The sequence below is a fragment of the Artemia franciscana genome, chromosome 10, assembly GCF_032884065.1.
Source record: "Artemia franciscana chromosome 10, ASM3288406v1, whole genome shotgun sequence".
Classification (NCBI taxonomy): domain Eukaryota; kingdom Metazoa; phylum Arthropoda; class Branchiopoda; order Anostraca; family Artemiidae; genus Artemia; species Artemia franciscana.
The window spans coordinates 30,753,684-30,775,485 of NC_088872.1; the positions used below are offsets into that span (position 1 = coordinate 30,753,684).

General features: G+C 31.2%; 1 protein-coding gene across 9 annotated transcripts in view; it reads left to right on the forward strand.

Moving 5' to 3' along the window:
- Nucleotides 1-21,802, forward strand: part of LOC136032062 (uncharacterized) — a 53,029-nt gene that overhangs the window by 21,449 nt on the left and 9,778 nt on the right. For 2 of the 9 annotated variants that reach the window (XM_065712177.1, XM_065712176.1), the window contains 2 exons: nucleotides 12,338-12,431; nucleotides 15,529-15,836. The exons of 4 other annotated variants lie outside the window; for them this stretch is intronic. In XM_065712177.1, the coding sequence (XP_065568249.1) occupies nucleotides 12,338-12,431; nucleotides 15,529-15,695 (261 nt within the window). In that variant the 3' untranslated portion in view covers nucleotides 15,696-15,836. Of the gene's footprint in view, nucleotides 1-12,337; nucleotides 12,432-15,528; nucleotides 15,837-17,307; nucleotides 17,424-21,802 lie in introns of those variants that run through there. 3 more of the 9 variants (XM_065712178.1, XR_010618638.1, XR_010618634.1) reach the window with 3 other exon arrangements.

Genomic DNA, 21,802 nt, shown 5'->3' on the forward strand with positions numbered 1-21,802 from the left:
AATTACTTACTTGAATTTGAAGTTTGTTCCTCCATGTCGACTCACAAGGAACCCTGAAAATGAAAAAGATCAATTATTAGTACTAAGCTATAGCATAGTTGTTTTTTCGTTAAATAATTTATAAATTACTTACTTGAATTTGAAGTTTGTTCCTCCATGTCGACTCAAAAGCGACCCTGAAAAAGAAAAAGATCAATTATTAGTACTAAGCTATAGCATAGTTGTTTTTTCGTTAAATAATTTATAAATTACTTACTTGAATTTGAAGTTTGTTCCTCCATGTCGACTCACAAGGAACCCTGAAAATGAAAAAGATCAATTATTAGTACTAAGCTATAGCATAGTTGTTTTTTCGTTAAATAATTTATAAATTACTTACTTGAATTTGAAGTTTGTTCCTCCATGTCGACTCAAAAGGGACCCTGAAAATGAAAAAGATCAATTATTAGTACTAAGCTATAGCATAGTTGTTTTTTCGTTATATAATTTATAAATTACTGACTTGAATTTGAAGTTTGTTCCTCCATGTCGACTCAAAAGGGACCCTGAAAATGAAAAAGATCAATTATTAGTACTAAGCTATAGCATAGTTGTTTTTTCGTTAAATAATTTATAAATTACTTACTTGAATTTGAAGTTTGTTCCTCCATGTCGACTCAAAAGGGACCCTGAAAATGAAAAAGATCAATTATTAGTACTAAGCTAAAGCATAGTTGTTTTTTCGTGAAATAATTTACATATTACTTACTTGAATTTGAAGTTTGTTCCTCCATGTCGACTCAAAAGCGACCCTGAAAAAGAAAAAGATCCATTATTAGAACTAAGCTATAGCATAGTTGTTTTTTCGTTAAATAATTTACATATTACTTACTTGAATTTGAAGTTTGTTCCTCCATGTAGACTCAAAAGGACTCTGAAAAAGAAAAAGATCAATTATTAGTACTAAGCTATAGCATAGTTGTTTTTTCGTGAAATAATTTATAAATTACTTACTTGAATTTGAAGTTTGTTCCTCCATGTCGAGTCAAAAGGGACCCTGAAAAAGAACAATTATTAGTACTAAGCTATAGCATAGTTGTTTTTTCGTTAAATAATTTATAAATTACTTACTTGAATTTGAAGTTTGTTCCTCCATGTCGACTCACAAGGAACCCTGAAAATGAAAAAGATCAATTATTAGTACTAAGCTATAGCATAGTTGTTTTTTCGTTAAATAATTTATAAATTACTTACTTGAATTTGAAGTTTGTTCCTCCATGTCGACTCAAAAGGGACCCTGAAAATGAAAAAGATCAATTATTAGTACTAAGCTAAAGCATAGTTGTTTTTTCGTGAAATAATTTACATATTACTTACTTGAATTTGAAGTTTGTTCCTCCATGTCGACTCAAAAGCGACCCTGAAAAAGAAAAAGATCAATTATTAGTACTAAGCTATAGCATAGTTGTTTTTTCGTTAAATAATTTACATATTACTTACTTGAATTTGAAGTTTGTTCCTCCATGTCGACTCAAAAGGGACCCTGAAAAAGAAAAAGATCAATTACTAGTACTAAGCTATATCATAGTTATTTTTTCGGTAAATAATTTATAAATTACTTACTTGAATTTGAAGTTTGTTCCTCCATGTCGACTCACAAGGAACCCTGAAAATGAAAAAGATCAATTATTAGTACTAAGCTATAGCATAGTTGTTTTTTCGTTAAATAATTTATAAATTACTTACTTGAATTTGAATTTATAAAGGAACAAAGTAAGTTTGTTCCTCCATGTCGACTCAAAAGGGACCCTGAAAATGAAAAAGATCAATTATTAGTACTAAGCTATAGCATAGTTGTTTTTTCGTTATATAATTTATAAATTACTGACTTGAATTTGAATTTATAAAGGAACAAAGTAAGTTTGTTCCTCCATGTCGACTCAAAAGGGACCCTGAAAATGAAAAAGATCAATTATTAGTACTAAGCTATAGCATAGTTGTTTTTTTGTTAAATAATTTACATATTTCTTACTTGAATTTGAAGTTTGTTCCTCCATGTTGACTCAAAAGGGATCCTGAAAAAGAAAAAGATCAATTATTAGTACTAAGCTATAGCATAGTTGTTTTTTCGTTAAATAATTTACATATTACTTACTTGAATTTGAAGTTTGTTCCTCCATGTCGACTCAAAAGGGACCCTGAAAAAGAAAAAGATCAATTATTAGTACTAAGCTACAGCATAGTTGTTTTTTCGTTAAATAATTTATAAATTACTTACTTGAATTTGAATTTATGGAGGAAAAAAGTAAGTTTGTTCCTCCATGTCGACTTTAAAAGGGACCCTGAAAAAGAAAAAGATCAATTATTAGTACTAAGCTATAGCATAGTTGTTTTTTCGTTAAATAATTTACATATTACTTACTTGAATTTGAAGTTTGTTCCTCCATGTCGACTCAAAAGGGACCCTGAAAAAGAAAAAGATCAATTATTAGTACTAAGCTATAGCATATTTGTTTTTTCGTTAAATAATTTACATATTACTTACTTGAATTTGAAGTTTGTTCCTCCTTGTCGACTCAAAAGGGGCCCTGAAAAAGAAAAGGATCAATTATTAGTACTAGGCTATATCATAGTTGTTTTTTCGTTAAATAATTTATAAATTACTTACTTGATTTTGAAGTTTGTTCCTCCATCTCGACTCAAAAGGGACCCTGAAAAAGAAAAAGATCAATTATTAGTACTAAGCTATAGCATAGTTGTTTTTTCGTTAAATAATTTATAAATTACTTACTTGAATTTGAAGTTTGTTCCTCCATGTCGACTCAAAAGCGACCCTGAAAAAGAAAAAGATCAATTATTAGTACTAAGCTATATCATAGTTGTTTTTTCTTTAAATAATTTATAAATTACTTACTTGAATTTGAAGTTTGTTCCTCCATATCGACTCAAAAGGGACCCTGAAAAAGAAAAAGATCCATTATTACTACTAAGCTATAGCATAGTTGTTTTTTCGTTAAATAATTTATAAATTACTTACTTGAATTTGAAGTTTGTTCCTCCATGTCGACTCAAAAGCGACCCTGAAAAAGAAAAAAAGATCAATTATTAGTACTAAGCTATAGCATAGTTGTTTTTTCGTTAAATAATTTATAAATTACTTACTTGATTTTGAAGTTTGTTCCTCCATGTCGACTCCAAAGGAACCCTGAAAAAGAAAAAGATCAATTATTAGTACTAAGCTATATCATAGTTGTTTTTTCTTTAAATAATTTATAAATTACTTACTTGAATTTGAAGTTTGTTCCTCCATATCGACTCAAAAGGGACCCTGAAAAAGAAAAAGATCCATTATTACTACTAAGCTATAGCATAGTTGTTTTTTCGTTAAATAATTTATAAATTACTTACTTGAATTTGAAGTTTGTTCCTCCATGTCGACTCAAAAGGGACCCTGAAAATGAAAAAGATCAATTATTAGTACTAAGCTATAGCATAGTTGTTTTTTCGTTAAATAATTTATAAATTACTTACTTGATTTTGAAGTTTGTTCCTCCATGTCGACTCCAAAGGAACCCTGAAAAAGAAAAAGATCAATTATTAGTACTAAGCTATATCATAGTTGTTTTTTCTTTAAATAATTTATAAATTACTTACTTGAATTTGAAGTTTGTTCCTCCATATCGACTCAAAAGGGACCCTGAAAAAGAAAAGGATCAATTATTAGTACTAGGCTATATCATAGTTGTTTTTTCGTTAAATAATTTATAAATTACTTACTTGATTTTGAAGTTTGTTCCTCCATGTCGACTCCAAAGGAACCCTGAAAAAGAAAAAGATCAATTATTAGTACTAAGCTATATCATAGTTGTTTTTTCTTTAAATAATTTATAAATTACTTACTTGAATTTGAAGTTTGTTCCTCCATATCGACTCAAAAGGGACCCTGAAAAAGAAAAAGATCCATTATTACTACTAAGCTATAGCATAGTTGTTTTTTCGCTAAATAATTTATAAATTACTTACTTGAATTTTAAGTTTGTTCCTCCATGTCGACTCAAAAGGGACCCTGAAAATGAAAAAGATCAATTATTAGTACTAAGCTATAGCATAGTTGTTTTTTCGTTAAATAATTTATAAATTACTTACTTGAATTTGAAGTTTGTTCCTCCATGTCGACTCAAAAGGGACCCTGAAAAAGAAAAAGATCCATTATTACTACTAAGCTATAGCATAGTTGTTTTTTCGTTAAATAATTTATAAATTACTTACTTGAATTTGAAGTTTGTTCCTCCATGTCGACTCAAAAGGGACCCTGAAAATGAAAAAGATCAATTATTAGTACTAAGCTATAGCATAGTTGTTTTTTCGTTAAATAATTTATAAATTACTTACTTGAATTTGAAGTTTGTTCCTCCATGTCGACTCAAGGGGGACCCTGAAAAAGAAAAAGATCAATTATTAGTACTAAGCTATAGCATAGTTGTTTTTTCGTTAAATAATTTATACATTACTTACTTGAATTTGAAGTTTGTTCCTCCATTTCGACTCACAAGGGACCCTGAAAATGAAAAAGATCAATTATTAGTACTAAGCTATTGTATAGTTGTTTTTTCGTTAAATAAATTTATAAATTACTTACTTGAATTTGAATTTATGGAGGAACAAAGTAAGTTTGTTCCTGCATGTCGACTCAAAAGGGACCCTGAAAAAGAAAAAGATCAATTATTAGTACTAAGCTATAGCATAGTTGTTTTTTCTTTAAATAATTTATAAATTACTGACTTGAATTTGAAGTTTGTTCCTGCATGTCGACTCAAAAGGGACCCTGAAAATGAAAAAGATCAATTGTTAGTACTAAGCTATAGCATACTTGTTTTTTCTTTAAATAATTTATATAATTAATTTATATATAATTTATAATATCAATTATTAGTACTTAGCTATAGCATAGTTGTTTTTTCGTTAAATAACTTACATATTACTTACTTATATTTGAAGTTTGTTCCTCCACGTAGACTCAAAAAGGACCCTGAAAAAGAAAAAGATCAATTATTAGTACTAAGCTATAGCATACTTGTTTTTTCTTTAAATAATTTATATAATTAATTTATATATAATTTATAATATCAATTATTAGTACTTAGCTATAGCATAGTTGTTTTTTCGTTAAATAATTTACATATTACTTACTTGTATTTGAAGTTTGTTCCTCCACGTAGACTCAAAAAGGACCCTGAAAAAGAAAAAGATCAATTATTAGTACTAAGCTATAGCGTATTTGTTTTTTCGTTAAATAATTTATAAATTACTTGCTTGAATTTGAAGTTTGTTCCTTCATGTCGACTCAAAAGGGACCCTGAAAAAGAAAAAGATCAATTATTTGTACTAAGCTATAGCATAGTTTTTTTTTCGTTAAATAATTTATAAATTGCTTACTTGAATTTGAAGTTTGTTCCTCCATGTCGACTCAAAAGAGACCCTGAAAAAGAAAAAGATCAATTATTAGTACTAATTTATAATTATAAAATTAATTATAAATTATTTACTTGAATTTGAAGTTTGTTCCTCCATGTCGACTCAAAAGGGACTCTGAAAAAGAAAAAGATCAATTTATTAGTACTAATCTATAGCATAGTTGTTTTTTTTTAAATAATTTATAAATTATTTACTTGAATTTGAAGTTTGTTCCTCCATGTCGACTCAAAAGGGACCCTGAAAAAGAAAAAGATCAATTATTAGTACTTAGCTACAGCATAGTTGTTTTTTCGTTAAATAATTTACATATTACTTACTTGAATTTGAAGTTTGTTCCACCATGTAGACTCAAAAAGGACCCTGAAAAAGAAAAAGATCAATTATTAATTCTAAGTTATAGCATAGTTAGAAAAAGAAAATGATCAATTATTAGTACTAATCTATAGCATAGTTGTTTTTTCGTTAAATAATTTATAAATTATTTACCTGAATTTGAAGTTTGTTTCTCCATGTCGACTCAAAAGGGACCCTGAAAAAGAAAAAGATCAATTATTAGTACTAAGCTATAGCATACTTGTTTTTTCATTGAATAATTTATAAATTACTTACTTGAATTTGAAGTTTGTTCCTCCATGTCGACTCAAAAGGGACCCTGAAAATGAAAAAAAATCAATTATTAGTAGCCTACTAAGCTATAGCATAGTTGTTTTTTCGTTAAATAATTTACATATTACTTACTTGAATTTGAAGTTTGTTCCTCCATGTCGACTCAAAAGGGACCCTGAAAAAGAAAAAGATCAATTATTAGTACTAAGCTATAGCATAGTTGTTTTTTCGTTAAATAATTTATAAATTATTTACTTGAATTTGAAGTTTGTTCCTCCATGTCGACTCAAAAGGGACCCTGAAAAAGAAAAAGATCAATTATTAGTACTAAGCTATAGCATAGTTGTTTTTTCGTTAAATAATTTATACATTACTTACTTGAATTTGAAGTTTGTTCCTCCATGTCGACTCAAAAGGGACCCTGAAAATGAAAAAGATCAATTATTAGTACTAAGCTATTGCATAGTTGTTTTTTCGTTAAATAATTTATAAATTACTTACTTGAATTTGAATTTATGGAGGAACAAAGTAAGTTTGTTCCTCCATGTCGACTCAAAAGGGACCCTGAAAAAGAAAAAGATCAATTATTAGTACTAAGCTATAGCATAGTTGTTTTTTCGTTAAATAATTTATAAATTGCTTACTTGAATTTGAATTTTGTTCCTCCTTGTCGACTCAAAAGGGACCCTGAAAAAGAAAAAGATCAATTATTATTGCTAAGCTGTAGCATAGTTGTTTTTTCTTTAAATAATTTATAAATTACTTACTTGAATTTGAAGTTTGTTCCTCCATATCGACTCAAAAGGGACCCTGAAAAAGATTAAATAAAAAAAAACAAGTTTTTTCAACTGAAAGTAAGGAGTGACATCAAAACTTAAAACGCACAGAAATTACTTCGTATATGAAAGAGGCTGCTTCCTCATCAACGCCCCGCTCTTTACGCTAAAGTTTTTTACTGTTTTAGAAAGAAGAATTGAGAAAAAGAGTCAAACTTTAGCGTAAAGAGCGGGGCGTTGATGAGGAAGCAGCCTCTTTCATATACGAAGTAATTTCTGTGCGTTTTAAGTTTTGATGTCACTCCTTACTTTCAGTTGAAAAAACTTGTTTTTTTTTATTTAATTTCTGAACGTTTTTGAATCAATGCATGTTTTGATTTTGGCACTCCGCAGAGGAATAATCAAAACGAAATTTGCATATTTTTTTTTGGGGGGGGGGGGCTAAATGGCTTTCTCATAATTTTGATCGAATGATTTTGAGAAAAAAAGAGCGGGGGCGAAGCCTAGTTGCCCTCCGATTTTTTGGTTAATTAAAAAGGCAACTAGAACTTTTAATTTTTTACGAATCTTTTTATTGGTAAAAGATTTACGTAGCTTATAAATTAGCTTACGTAAAGAATTTTTGTATTCTCATGTTTTATTACATATATGAGGGGATTCGCCCCATCGTCAGTACCTCGCTCTTTACACTAAAGCTTAAATTTTATCCCAATTCATTAAGAATGACCCCTGAATCACAAAAGCCGTAGAATAAATAGTTGAAATTACTAAAAATACTTTAGCGTAAAGAGCTAGGTATCATAAGGAGGTGAGCCCCTTATATGGGTAATAATTTCTGTTTGTTTTAAGTTTTATTGCTGTTCCTTACTTCCAGCTGAAAAAGCTTTTTCACATTTATTTTTTAATTTTTTTTTAAATAATGCTAGTAAATCCTGCTCTCCCTTCATGGAAGTTTTCTTTTCCCATGACAAATTCTCGATGGAAAGTTCCCCCAGCATATCCCCCTCTTCTCAACCCCTCCCCCCAACCAAAAAAATCCTCCTGAAAACGCCTGTATACTTCCCAATAACCATTACTATATGTAAGCACAGGTCAAAGTTTGTAACTTGTTGCCCCTCCCACGGGGACTGTGGGGGAGTAAGTCGTCCCCAAAGACATAGTTATAAGGTTTTTCGACTACGCTGAATAAAATGGCTATCTCAGAATTTTGATCCGTTGACTTTGGGAAAATAATTAGCGTGGGAGGGGGCCTAGGTGCCCTCCAATTTTTTTGGTCACTTAAAAAGGGCACTAGAACTTTTCATTTCCGTTACAATGAGCCCTCTTGCAACATTCTAGGACAACTGGGTCGATACGATCACCCCTGGGAAAAAAAAAACAAAAAAAAAACAAAAAAACAAATAAACACGCATCCGTGATCTGCCTTCTGGCAAAAAATGCAAAATTCCACATTTTTGTAGATAGGAGCTCGAAACTTCTACAATAGGGTTCTCTGATACGTTGAATCTGATGGTGTGATTTTCGTTAAGATTCTATGACTTTTAGGGGGTGTTTCCCCCTATTTTCTAAAATAACGCAAATTTTCTCAGGCTCGTAACTTTTGATGGGTATAACTAAACTTGATGAAACTTATATATTTAAAACCAGCATTAAAATGCGATTCTTTTGATATAGCTATTGGTATCAAAATTCCATTTTTTAGAGTTTTGGTTACTATTGAGCTGGGTCGCTCCTTACTACAGTTCGTTACCACGAACTGTTTGAAAAAGATCAATTATTAGTACTAAGCTGTATCATAGTCGTTTTTTCGTTAAATAATTTATAAATTACTTACTTGAATTTGAAGTTTGTTCCTCCATGTCGACTCAAAAGGGACCCTGAAAAAGAAAAAGATCCATTATTAGTACTAAGTTATAGCATAGTTGTTTTTTCGTTAAATAATTTATACATTACTTACTTGAATTTGAAGTTTGTTCCTCCATGTTGACTCACAAGGGACCCTGAAAATGAAAAAGATCAATTATTAGTACTAAGCTATTGCATAGTTGTTTTTTCGTTAAATAATTTATAAATTACTTACTTGAATTTGAATTTATGGAGGAAGAAAGTAAGTTTTTTCCTCCATGTCGACTCAAAAGGGACCCTGAAAAAGAAAAAGATCAATTATTAGTACTAAGCTATAGCATAAATGTTTTTTCGTTAAATAATTTATGAGTTACTTACTTGAATTTGAAGTTTGTTCCTCCTTGTCGTCTCAAAAGGGACCCTGAAAAAGAAAAACATCAATTATTAGTACTAAGCTATAGCATAGTTGTTTTTTTGTTAAATTATTTATAAATTACTTACTTGAATTTGAAGTTTGTTCCTCCATGTCGACTCAAAAGGGACCCTGAAAAAGAAAAACATCAATTATTAGTACTAAGCTATAGCATAGTTGTTTTTTTGTTAAATTATTTATAAATTACTTACTTGAATTTGAAGTTTGTTCCTCCATGTCGACTCAAAAGGGACCCTGAAAAAGAAAAACATCAATTATTAGTACTAAGCTATAGCATAGTTGTTTTTTTGTTAAATTATTTATAAATTACTTACTTGAATTTGAAGTTTGTTCCTCCATGTCGACTCAAAAGGGACCCTGAAAAAGAAAAACATCAATTATTAGTACTAAGCTATAGCATAGTTGTTTTTTTGTTAAATTATTTATGAGTTACTTACTTGAATTTGAAGTTTGTTCCTCCATGTCGACTCAAAAGGGACCCTGAAAAAGAAAAACATCAATTATTAGTACTAAGCTATAGCATAGTTGTTTTTTTGTTAAATTATTTATAAATTACTTACTTGAATTTGAAGTTTGTTCCTCCATGTCGACTCAAAAGGGACCCTGAAAAAGAAAAACATCAATTATTAGTACTAAGCTATAGCATAGTTGTTTTTTTGTTAAATTATTTATAAATTACTTACTTGAATTTGAAGTTTGTTCCTCCATGTCGACTCAAAAGGGACCCTGAAAAAGAAAAACATCAATTATTAGTACTAAGCTATAGCATAGTTGTTTTTTTGTTAAATTATTTATAAATTACTTACTTGAATTTGAAGTTTGTTCCTCCATGTCGACTCAAAAGGGACCCTGAAAAAGAAAAAGATCAATTATTAGTACTAAGCTATAGCATAAATGTTTTTTCGTTAAATAATTTATGAGTTACTTACTTGAATTTGAAGTTTGTTCCTCCTTGTCGTCTCAAAAGGGACCCTGAAAAAGAAAAACATCAATTATTAGTACTAAGCTATAGCATAGTTGTTTTTTTGTTAAATTATTTATAAATTACTTACTTGAATTTGAAGTTTGTTCCTCCATGTCGACTCAAAAGGGACCCTGAAAATGAAAAAGATCAATTATTAGTACTAAGCTATAGCATAGTTGTTTTTTTGTTAAATTATTTATAAATTACTTACTTGAATTTGAAGTTTGTTCCTCCATGTCGACTCAAAAGGGACCCTGAAAAAGAAAAACATCAATTATTAGTACTAAGCTATAGCATAGTTGTTTTTTTGTTAAATTATTTATAAATTACTTACTTGAATTTGAAGTTTGTTCCTCCATGTCGACTCAAAAGGGACCCTGAAAAAGAAAAACATCAATTATTAGTACTAAGCTATAGCATAGTTGTTTTTTTGTTAAATTATTTATGAGTTACTTACTTGAATTTGAAGTTTGTTCCTCCATGTCGACTCAAAAGGGACCCTGAAAAAGAAAAACATCAATTATTAGTACTAAGCTATAGCATAGTTGTTTTTTTGTTAAATTATTTATAAATTACTTACTTGAATTTGAAGTTTGTTCCTCCATGTCGACTCAAAAGGGACCCTGAAAAAGAAAAACATCAATTATTAGTACTAAGCTATAGCATAGTTGTTTTTTTGTTAAATTATTTATAAATTACTTACTTGAATTTGAAGTTTGTTCCTCCATGTCGACTCAAAAGGGACCCTGAAAAAGAAAAACATCAATTATTAGTACTAAGCTATAGCATAGTTGTTTTTTTGTTAAATTATTTATGAGTTACTTACTTGAATTTGAAGTTTGTTCCTCCATGTCGACTCAAAAGGGACCCTGAAAAAGAAAAACATCAATTATTAGTACTAAGCTATAGCATAGTTGTTTTTTTGTTAAATTATTTATAAATTATTGACTTGAATTTGAAGTTTGTTCCTCCATGTCGACTCAAAAGGGACCCTGAAAAAGAAAAACATCAATTATTAGTACTAAGCTATAGCATAGTTGTGTTTTCGTTAAATAATTTATAAATTACTTACTTGAATTTGAAGTTCGTTCCTCCATGTCGACTCAAAAGGGACCCTGAAAAAGAAAAACATCAATTATTAGTACTAAGCTATAGCATAGTTGTTTTTTCGTTAAATTATTTATAAATTACTGACTTGAAATTGAAGTTTTCTCCTCCATTTTGACTTAAAAGGGAACATGAAATAGAGAAAAATCAATTATTAATCGTAAGCTAAAGCACTGGTGTTTTGTCTTTAAGTAATATGAATTTTTGCTTGAAATTGAAGTCTCTTTTTCTATGTTGGCTCAAAAGGAAACCTGAAAAAGAGGAATAACAAATATCAGTCCTAAGCCAAAGTACAATTGTTTGTTTTATCATAGATTTATAAATCACTTACTTGAAATTGAATTTTCTTCCTCCATATTGGCTCAAAAGAAAACCAGCCAAAAGGTATATAGAATATTAGTCATGTATTAAAGCATGATCGGTTTTTATGTAATAAACAACTAACACCTTATTTTTAGCCCTTTATTTTTACTGTAAGTAAATATGACGATATTGTTTTAATTGTATCTAACTATTACCTCTTTCTTCAGTGAACTTTGAAGAACTAAGATGACCTACACACTGTATCTATGATATATATATATCTTTGTGTGTTTATGACGTCATCTTCTTTTACGAACACAAAATGTTAAGAGTACATGACATCATACATTTTTGTTGAAAGTGTTGATGTGATTACCTCTTGATATCTTTTTTTTAATGTGACGTCACCCATAGTTCTTATAAAAATTTATAAGCTTATGTGCTCAGAACTTCTCTATGTTGGCTCAACAGAGAACATTATAAAAAGAAATATCAAATATTCGTCTTAAAGTAAAGGAAAATTGTTTTTTTCATAGTTCATGTGCTATTAGTTCTGTGCTAAAACTTAGTCTTTAGCTAAATCAATTTTTCCCAACTAATTTTTAAATTACTTCCTTGATCTTGAAATTTTTTCTTCCATATATACTCAAAAGAAAATATTAATCAGAACATTGTCTCTTCTCTTTTTGTTTTGATCTAAAGTGGCTCTTTTTTTGTGTAATATAACCAAATGTAAAGAACAAGCACAAGTATATTTAATTTATATCTCAGCTTAGGGTATGTATGTAATTTTATAATTTTGCTGGGTAATATTAGGTGGCAGTGCTTTTATTATGTTTTTTTTTCCAGCGACTGATGAGTTGCGAATCGGTTTCGAAACCCACAAAGCCTGGAAGTTGCAAAAATCTTGATGCCAATAGATTATGGCACTGCAGTAAAAAAGGTAAATGGGAGAAAAGGCATTATAGTGGTTACACAGGAAACTTTTTTTTTTATCAAATTTGCTTTAGGCCACTTCATAGGCGGTTTGGGGAAGGGAGGTTTTGGGTCGGAGGGTTAATTTGGACTTGGCAGAGAAACTCTAGAGGCTCAAAATTCCAAAAGAGTATTCTAACGGTTATTAATACTTTCTTATTTCAAAATTTCTGGGTTGGGTTTGATCATTTGTTGTAACGTCTATTATTTGTCTCTTTGCATTGTCTACGTATATTAGATTTGGTTTATTTTAGATTTCTTACATTGTCAAATCCCATTTATTATATGGATTTTCCCCCTACATATTAGTTTTAATATTTCTGTTAAGATTTCATTTGAAAAGTTTTTTAAATAGACAGATAAAGTCATCGTTTTTCAAAAATAACTAAATGCATATAAACTAATTTCACATTTTTTTTGTCCCCCCCCCCCCTTGGTAATTCGACAAGATAAAGTCTTAGGCTATACTCTAAGAAAAATGTATGCTATTCTTTTCCAACTTGGCTTCATTTGGCATTAATAACTTACTGGTAACAGAAAACTAGGTCAGAAAGAATCTGTAGCCTAACAGGCAATGGGAAATATGACTTTTTATGACACTTGGTATTAACCAAGTGACATATAGCAATCGCAAATTCTGTCAGTCTGTCTGTCGGTCTGTCTGTCGGTCCCGGTTTTGCTACTTTAGGCACATCCAGGTAATCTAGGACGATGAAATTTGGCAAGCATATCAGGGACCGGACCAGATTAAATTAGAAATAGTCGTTTTCCTGATTTGACCATCTGGGGAAGAGTGGGGTGCCGGTTAATTCGGAAAAAATAGAAAAAATGAAGTATTTTTAACTTATGAGCGGGTGATGGGATCTTAATGAAGTTTGATGTTTGAAATGATATTGTGTCTCAGAGCTCTTATTTTAAATCCTGACCGGATCTGATGACATTGGGGGGAGTTGGAGGGGGTTAAACCTAAAATCTTGGAAAACACTTAGAGTGGAGGGATCGGGATGAAACTTGATGGGAAAAATAAGCACAAGTCCCAGATACATGATTGAAATAATCGGTAAAACTTGGTGGAATGGATCAAGAACCTAATACTATACCCAAAGTGGTCAATTTAAGTATCTATCTAAATGGCGTGGGTCGAGTATCCTGTCTATACATAATATACACTACGAAGTCAATGAAATAAAGATATGGGGGCAAGTGGCTCCAGGTCGCGAAGTACATGTAACATAATAGATAAAAATGTTACAGGTTATTTAAAGCTGATTCATACAAGAAATTTCCATAAATATGTTTAGAGGGCCGAATTTTGGCTCCCTGGCCAATTTCAGCTTCAAATAACAATTGTTTGACTACCATTTCAGAAGAAAAGAGCAATATCAAACTTTATTGATTAGGGTTTTCAAAGACAGTGTTTAATTTTCATCAAAGATAGTATTTAAGGATTTCTGAGGTTTTTTATTATAAATATGAGCGCAATATTAAAGCATAGACAGTCTCTGGTTTGTTTCTTCTTTTTCCCCCTTTTTCAAGATCAAGCCTTGACTATTTTAATTCCGTTTTTATGCAATAATTTTTTCTTTTTACCCTTGGTTGATTCTACTTTTAAGTTTGTTGTTGTTCTCCATGGTTTTTTATATTTGGTTTTTCTTTTTTTAGCAGTTTTTGCATTCTCGTTTTTTTTTTTTTTTTTTTTTTTCAATCTTCGTGCTGCGTCAAAGATGGATTAGCGAAGTCTTTGGCAAGGTATCATGACTTGTTTTACTGAGGGAAAGTTCATTTTATTGTTTTTATTGGATTCCTAAGTATGATGTCCTTAGGAATCTAAAAAGAGCAATAAAATGAACTTCCCGTCAGTAAAACTAGTGTTGATACCTTGCAATTGTCGAAAATCTTGTAAAACTTGTTTTGAAAGTATCTATGATTTTGATGCCGCGTATTTCCTGTCTATGGTGCAGTTGATTAAAAATAAGATTCAGATTCGAGCGTGCGTTTTCTAAGTCGATTTTTTCAAAGTTTTTACCTACCTAGATCGTTTTGACTCAGACTCGAGGATGGATTTTCAAAGTCAATTTTTTTCAAAGTTCGTGACCTATCTAGATTGTTTTCTGCTTCAGAAACAGACCATTGTCTTATTAAACAAATAATAATCACTGGTGAAGCTCGTTTCCCTTGTATAGAAATCGTTAATGTAATTATCTGCCGCTATGTGTAGCATTTAATGTGAAGCAATTAAGAACTTACTTTCTAGCTATCAAACGGAAATGTCTTGTTCTAAGAGCTTGGAACCAAACTGATTTGTCAACGAAGAATTTGTGTTTTGAAATTCCTCCTTCTGATGTTCAAGCTTTTCAACGTTCAGTGGTCTTTTATTTCAGTCACCAGGTGGTTTTTAATAGATAGTAAGGGGGATGGGTGGGGCAAACGAATTTTACCAAAGGGTAAAATTCAAAAGGTATATGGATTGTTGTTATACACACGAAAAATGTAGGATGTCAATTCTCAGTTAAAAAAGAAAAATTATTAAAAAATAAATTTAAAAAATATTAAAAAAGAAAAGGTATTTGGATTTTTGTTATATACACGAAAAATGTAGTATGTCGATTCTCAGTTTAAAAAAATGCTTAATTTTCAGAAAAAATTATAGATATATAGATAGGCGGTTCCTCCTGACACAGAGCCCTACAAGTATTCGTAAAATTTACCAAAAAACACTAGATTAATTTTGTTGATATTCTGGTAATACTATGGGTGTGTTTTGGGCACGTTAAGTGTTGCTTTAAGTTCCACCTATGAAGACTTTACTGACGAAAAATTTTTGAAAAATTGTCATATTAAGGGCTAGACGTATTTGCTGGGTTTCGATGGTAGAGACTATAAAAAAAACTTATTGTGAGATATGAAGGGGCGATGACACCCCCTCCCATGCTTACCTGCATGTGTAAGTTTTAGATATAACAGCTGTGACGTGTTGAATATTGAATGAAGATACTTGTTTTAATTCTTTGCTGAATGAAATAGTTCGTTGAGAATTATTTCCTAATTATTATCTTTGCTTCTAGTTACAAGTCAAGTTTCGAAGGCTGGTCGTGAAGATTTTGTTACAGCACCTCTGTCTCCGTCTGAAAGACCGAACCCAGTGTTGACTAAGGTGAAGAGAGATTTTAAGTTGGCTCGTGTTGGGCTTGTCTATTCGCAGGATCTTTTGCTGGCAATGCTGGTGGATTAAGTCAAATCAGATCTGAAGGTACTCAACAGTTGCCTGAATGGCAAATGCACGAACATATGACTTTGTTAAATGCATGTATCTTCGAATTTATAATGCTAGCTTTATTCAGTCTGTCAACAACAAGAACAACTGGTTAAACAGAGTATCAGAGAAGGAAGACAAATTAATGAACGAAAGTTTATTTCAATGTTTAAGATCATTGTAATTATTAAGTTTATTTTAATAAACGTATTTATTTCAGTAAACTTCTAATAACATAGTTTTGGATGGGGATTGTCCTGATTTGACAAAAAAAAAGTAGAAAATAAAATTTTACGCTCTTTTATATTATTTTATATTATTTTGACGGTTCAATAGCAAAACTTTACTTTAAAAGTCAGGTTGACTTTAATGAACTTATAATTTGTAATCAACTGAATAAAAATAATGATTAATGTGTAATAATGAAGTTTAGGAGGGTAAGATCTGACAAAAAAAGTTGAAAACAAAAATGGAACGTTAAGCTTAGAGCCGAATAACATGGGTAGCTTACAACAGTAGAAACTGGCGTCAGTGTGGACAAAAAATTACCGACGCCCTCCAACTTTAGACGTTTCTTGTCATTTACTCAGCGTAACAATAAGGCAAAACTAGTTTAATTATTGTTTTTGAGAAAATTAGTGTATTATGTGATCTCAATTGAAATTTAGAAACGAAGAAATATAGAAACAATGCATATTTTATTCTTGCCAATATTAATTGGTTATCACGACACCTTAGCTTTTACCTCAGAATAACGTACTCGGTGATTTAACATGGTTAGCGAAAAAAAAGTAGGGTTGGTCAAATTATGCTAGCTCTGATGACTATTGCCAGAATTGCCAAAAAGGAGCATTCTGCTTGATGTCTGTTTCCCCAAAGACGCCCAGGTTAGCTTTGGTTAATCATAGAAGGTTAAGTCGTGTAGGTCAAATTAAGGTAGCTCTGATGATTTTTGCCAGAGTTGCCAAAAAGAAATTCTTTTAAAGGAAATTAATTGATCGAAATAATAAATTAAAACATTTAGGTAACTTAAAATTAAAATTTATTACCAATAATTAATTAAAGAAGAAGAAAATAATTTAATGAATTATATTAATTAACAGAATATGAATATAAACATTATAACTTAAAATATAAAGTAAATAGTTACATTGATTGCCAATAAGAGGATTATACCTGAGTCAGTTCACCGAGTACGTTATAAGTTTCGGAGATTAAGGCTGTTTTCAATCTAAGAGTTTTCCTTTAAGGGTGGCAAAATGCTTTGTTGATGAAGAGAAGAACACGTATATTTCGTCAAGGATGTTGAAAAGCTCAAGTATCAAAAGTGAAGAATTACCGCAATGTTCTATAACAATGTTTAGTCTTTGGGCCTGTGAGGAGATATAGGGCACATGGCGATCTAGAAGTTCAGATATGTCCTGCTGGTATTCATTAAGTTGACCAGACATCGCACTTGCATAGTCATAAAAACGGGAAATCTATTATATCCAGTGGAATTGCTCTCCTTGACAGTGTTCCTGTTATACTTTTTGCCATACCTTCCCAGTTTTGTCATTAGCCTAACTAACATCTAATGGTCTCTTTCTAGATGTCCCTTCTGAGCTGGTATTATGCCTGCAAGCTTACCAGAATGTGAAGCATCATTTATATTTTGGAAGCCTATGGTCGATGACATTTAGATAACTAATAAATTAGGAAAGTGATTGTGTCGACCCAGTGATCCTTAGTTATTCCTTAGATCCTTAGATTAGATTGTGTCGACCCAGTGATCCTAGAATTTCGCAAGAGGTCTCATTCGAACGAAAATTGAACATTCTAGTGGCCTTTTTACAGCATAGCCGAAATATCTAATAACTATGTGTTTAAGGACGACTTAATCCTCCACAAAGTATGAACTTTGCCCATTGTTTACACATAGCCTAGTATTGGTTATTGGGAAGTATACAGATCTTTTCTGGGGGAATTTTTTCTGGTGGTGGTGGGGGATTTTAACTTCCATAATTCATTTTTGTGTTCTATTCTCGTTATTGAAAAAGGTTATTTTTTTTTTTTTAATTTGATGTCCTAACTTTTTTCGGTCTATGCTTATAACAGGAGTTACTATTTGAAAAATAATGTAACAAAACGTTCTGCTGCTTTCCTTCTGAGGCATAGTACTAAATAGTTGCCGTGGCCTCAGATGACAAACATCTTGATTGGTTGAATTTTTTAGTGCTGGAGTGTACGTTCATGTTGGAAAATGAATGTTGGAATTGGACAATATTCACGGCCGTTTGGGGCGATTGAGGATCTTCTACTAGCGATTGTATGTCACAAGCACTAAATAGATGGCTAAAATAATCAATCAGCAAGTAGGGAATATTTCCAATAGCTGAGCAAATATCACAAGTAAATAAAGCTGGACAAATAACTAATCCCCATTTGACGCCTCTTTCTACTGGATTCACATGTTTTTTGCCGTCTTTAGCTGTTGACATATCCCTCAATCTTCGGCTTGAATTAGGATTTACGAGTATATTGTGGCAGTGCAATTTCAGCTCTTTTCAGAATCTATTTTAGATTTCTTGTAATGCTTTTTCATGTTGTTTATAATTCCTGAATTATTTTGTGATGATTGTTTCATGTTAAACAGATTGAAACTGAAAAAATAATTTGAATACTAAAAAAAAGGAATATTATATATTATATTTCTGTAATGGTTTTTTGGCTAAGCCCTTATGATTCTGTTTAGTTCCAATAAAAAGATGCTGCTACCTTCTATTTGAATGAAAAAGTACGCTTGGATTTCACTTTTGGAGGGAAGAGGCAAAATAATTTTTCTCTGGTCTGTGCCTAAGCCCCCCCCCCCCGCCATCCCATCCCATCTCTATTTTTAGAGGCAAATATTATAATCATTATTATTCCATTATGAGTATATTCAATAAGCACAAAACATCGTGAAAACCTACAAAGCGATATCTTTCGGATACTTTAATTTTTGGATCCATATCCCCATAATTTCTAAACCTCAGTTTTTTTTGCCAGCGTTCGAACTTAAATTGCTTGCAACTTTAGGTCTTCAGGAAAATTCGATAACAGTGCACGAAGTTGATACTGTTACAGCCTCGTGACATAAAAGATTGAGTTTTAACCCGAAAAATATGATATTATGAAGAAAAGTAGAAAAGCATGATGAGAGAATTATTGTCAGGGAGCTATGCTCTCAATGACTAAGCAAGCCAAAAGGATACTGATAACTCTTTTGTTTAATATTTTACTGTAGAGAAATCTAACTCGTCCTCATAGGTGTTCTCCTTATTTACAGGAACAATATGAAAATTCAAATTAACATTAAGGCTTGCTTTTGGACTGAAGAACATTTTTATTTCAGTAGGTGTGTAAATGTTAAGTGGTCTCTTGGCTGCTTTCCCTTTCTCTTATTCAGTTCTTGGCAAAATACCCATTGACAATAGTGTTGTGGATAGTAATATTTTGCTAAACGTAAGAAAGACTAATTGTTTGGTTTATTAGTTTCCTAAATTTTATTGACCAAGCTCTGCTTTGGCTTTGTCTAGTCATGTCATGCCAGTCTAGATGCCTAGCTAAATATTCTTCTGTATTCCCTAATTATTACGATTATGCTCGATGACGAGTTTGAAATGCCCTTCGATGGACAGTTTTTGTCAATTCAAAGGTTCCATGATATCTATCAAGGCATTTGTCGGAATATTTATATATATTTTTGATTTAAATGACGGTTCTTTCGGGGGCCAGACATAGCCGCTAGGCTTTCTGGCCAGAACTATAAATAGTAGTGCTCGATACTCGATAGTTACACAATTTTTATCCTTTTAGATCAGTAAATATGTTCAGTTGTTTTTGCGAGAGCCTCAGGTTCATCCATAGGAGCCTTGGATTCTAAGAATTTTTTTCTGGTGTTTTCTTAAAAAAAAAAGAATAACTTTTATAAGTAAAAGAGCTATGTAGAGGTAGAGCTCGGTTCGATTTTATTTATTTCTTTTGTTGTCTAAATGTGGTTGCTTTATTTGCCTGTGCCTCCAATTTTGGTGTATGTGAGCAAAATACTGTTGTTTCCGAGGTGTGACTTTTTACACCCCTTCTTGTATAAATTATTCCCAATAACCATTACTATATGTAAACAATGGTCAAAGTTTGTAACTTGCAGCCCCTCCTCGGGAGCTCTGGGGGATTGAATCGTCCCCAAAGACATAGTTATTGGGTTTTTGACTATGCTGAACAAATAGCTATTTTAAAATTTTGATCAGGGGACTTTGGAAAAAAATTAGCTTGGGAGGGGGCCTAGGTGCCCTCCAATTTTTTGGGTCACTTAAAAAGGGCACTAGAAATACTACCGCAAATAAATCAAACCCAAAACAAACAGCAATCACAATAAATAGCCGAGTCAAACTCAAAACTAGCGGAAACTAACATGGTTAGGGCTCACAACCCCTATGCCTTCTCAAGGCCAGAACATAATCTGCATTCTAATGAAAAAATACAAAAGAATATGTGTTGTTAGATTAATATACAGATGCTCATATTTATTGTTTAAAATTATAATAATTTTCTATTTATTGAAGTTATCAAAGTGAAAACATTTAATTTTTTCAGTAAAGTGCAAATTATATTCTGGCCTTGAGTAGGCGTAGGGGCTGTGAGTCTTAATCATTTTATTTTCTCCTTGTTTTGAGTTTGACTCGGTTATTTATTGTAATTTCTGTTCGTTCTGGGTTTAATTTATTTATTGATGCTGATTTGTGGTGATTTTACGCTTGGTAGATTATTTGATTCTGTTTGTGCTAATTTTTGGTTTAATGGAGCTCTTTACTTTTCCTTAAAAACTGATTTTGTGGAAATTTTTTTTTAGTAAATTGTCAGTAAAGAACGGAAATATATTGGGAGAAAAATATTTCCTTTAGATCTTTTTTTTTTAAAGAAACGATGAGACTGAAGCTTATTAAAATTTGTGAAGGGCGGGACAAATTTTATCCATGAAAATTTAAAAAAGATCATTTAAAAATTTTTTGCTGGTGTCCCAGTAATTATACTGTACTTTAGGGTTGTTTTTCCATTTTATAGATGAAAATCTGGAAAAATCACACAAAAGTTTTCTTCTGTGTATCAGGGTGTTTGGGGTATACATTTTCAGAGGGGGGGGGGGGGGGTACACTGAATGTCATTTTATGTCTGAAATTCCTCTCACAAATTGAAGTTAGGTCTCCTAGTACTGCGTATTAAAACTGAAAACCATTGAAAAGGAGTATAGGCTGATACCGCTTATATGTGCGTTTAGTTTTGTAACCTTTCAGCTATGCTGAACAAGTGGATATCTCAAAATTTTGATTGAACGATTTTTGAAAAAAAGGGACGTGTGAGTGGGCTGGTTGCCCTCCAATCCGTTAGGTCACATAATAAAGAACACTATAAACTTTAATTTCCGTTCAACTGAGCCCTCTCCTGATGTTTTAGGACTATTGGCTCGGTACGATCATCCCTGAGAAAAAACACATCCATGATCTTTCTTCTGGTAAAAAATTAAAAATTTTAAATTTTAGCAGATAAGAGCTTGAAACTGCTATAGAATAGGAAGTTTATTCGTGCTTATTAGGTATTTCAATTGCGAACAAGAGAATTTGGAGAATTTATTGAATATCGATTCGATATTAGAAGTGAAAAGTAAAACCATTAAACAATTCCCAGAGGTTATAGCCCACCCCCCTTACTCCCTACCGACTTCAGTCATCAATCTTTTATCGATTTAACCTGTCTAGTTTTATTACAAATCTTATTATGAAAAGCACCAAGTCCCATTTTCTTTTTCAATAACTTCTTTTTTTCATTCAGAAAATTACATTTAATGTATAGCTACCTTTTTTTTTAGTAACTCCATTTCTGATCCATTTGCTGATGTAGAGTGTCTATTCATATCCAGTCCACTTTCAAATGTTTTAAGAGAAAAAAAAATCGAATTTGGAAGTGATAGATTATTGAGAAAAAAAACCTAAACATGAAGAAAAAAATTGCCCTGAGCAAATATTGTGAAATAGGAAGTATATAACATATTTTCAATTAACTAGGTTTGC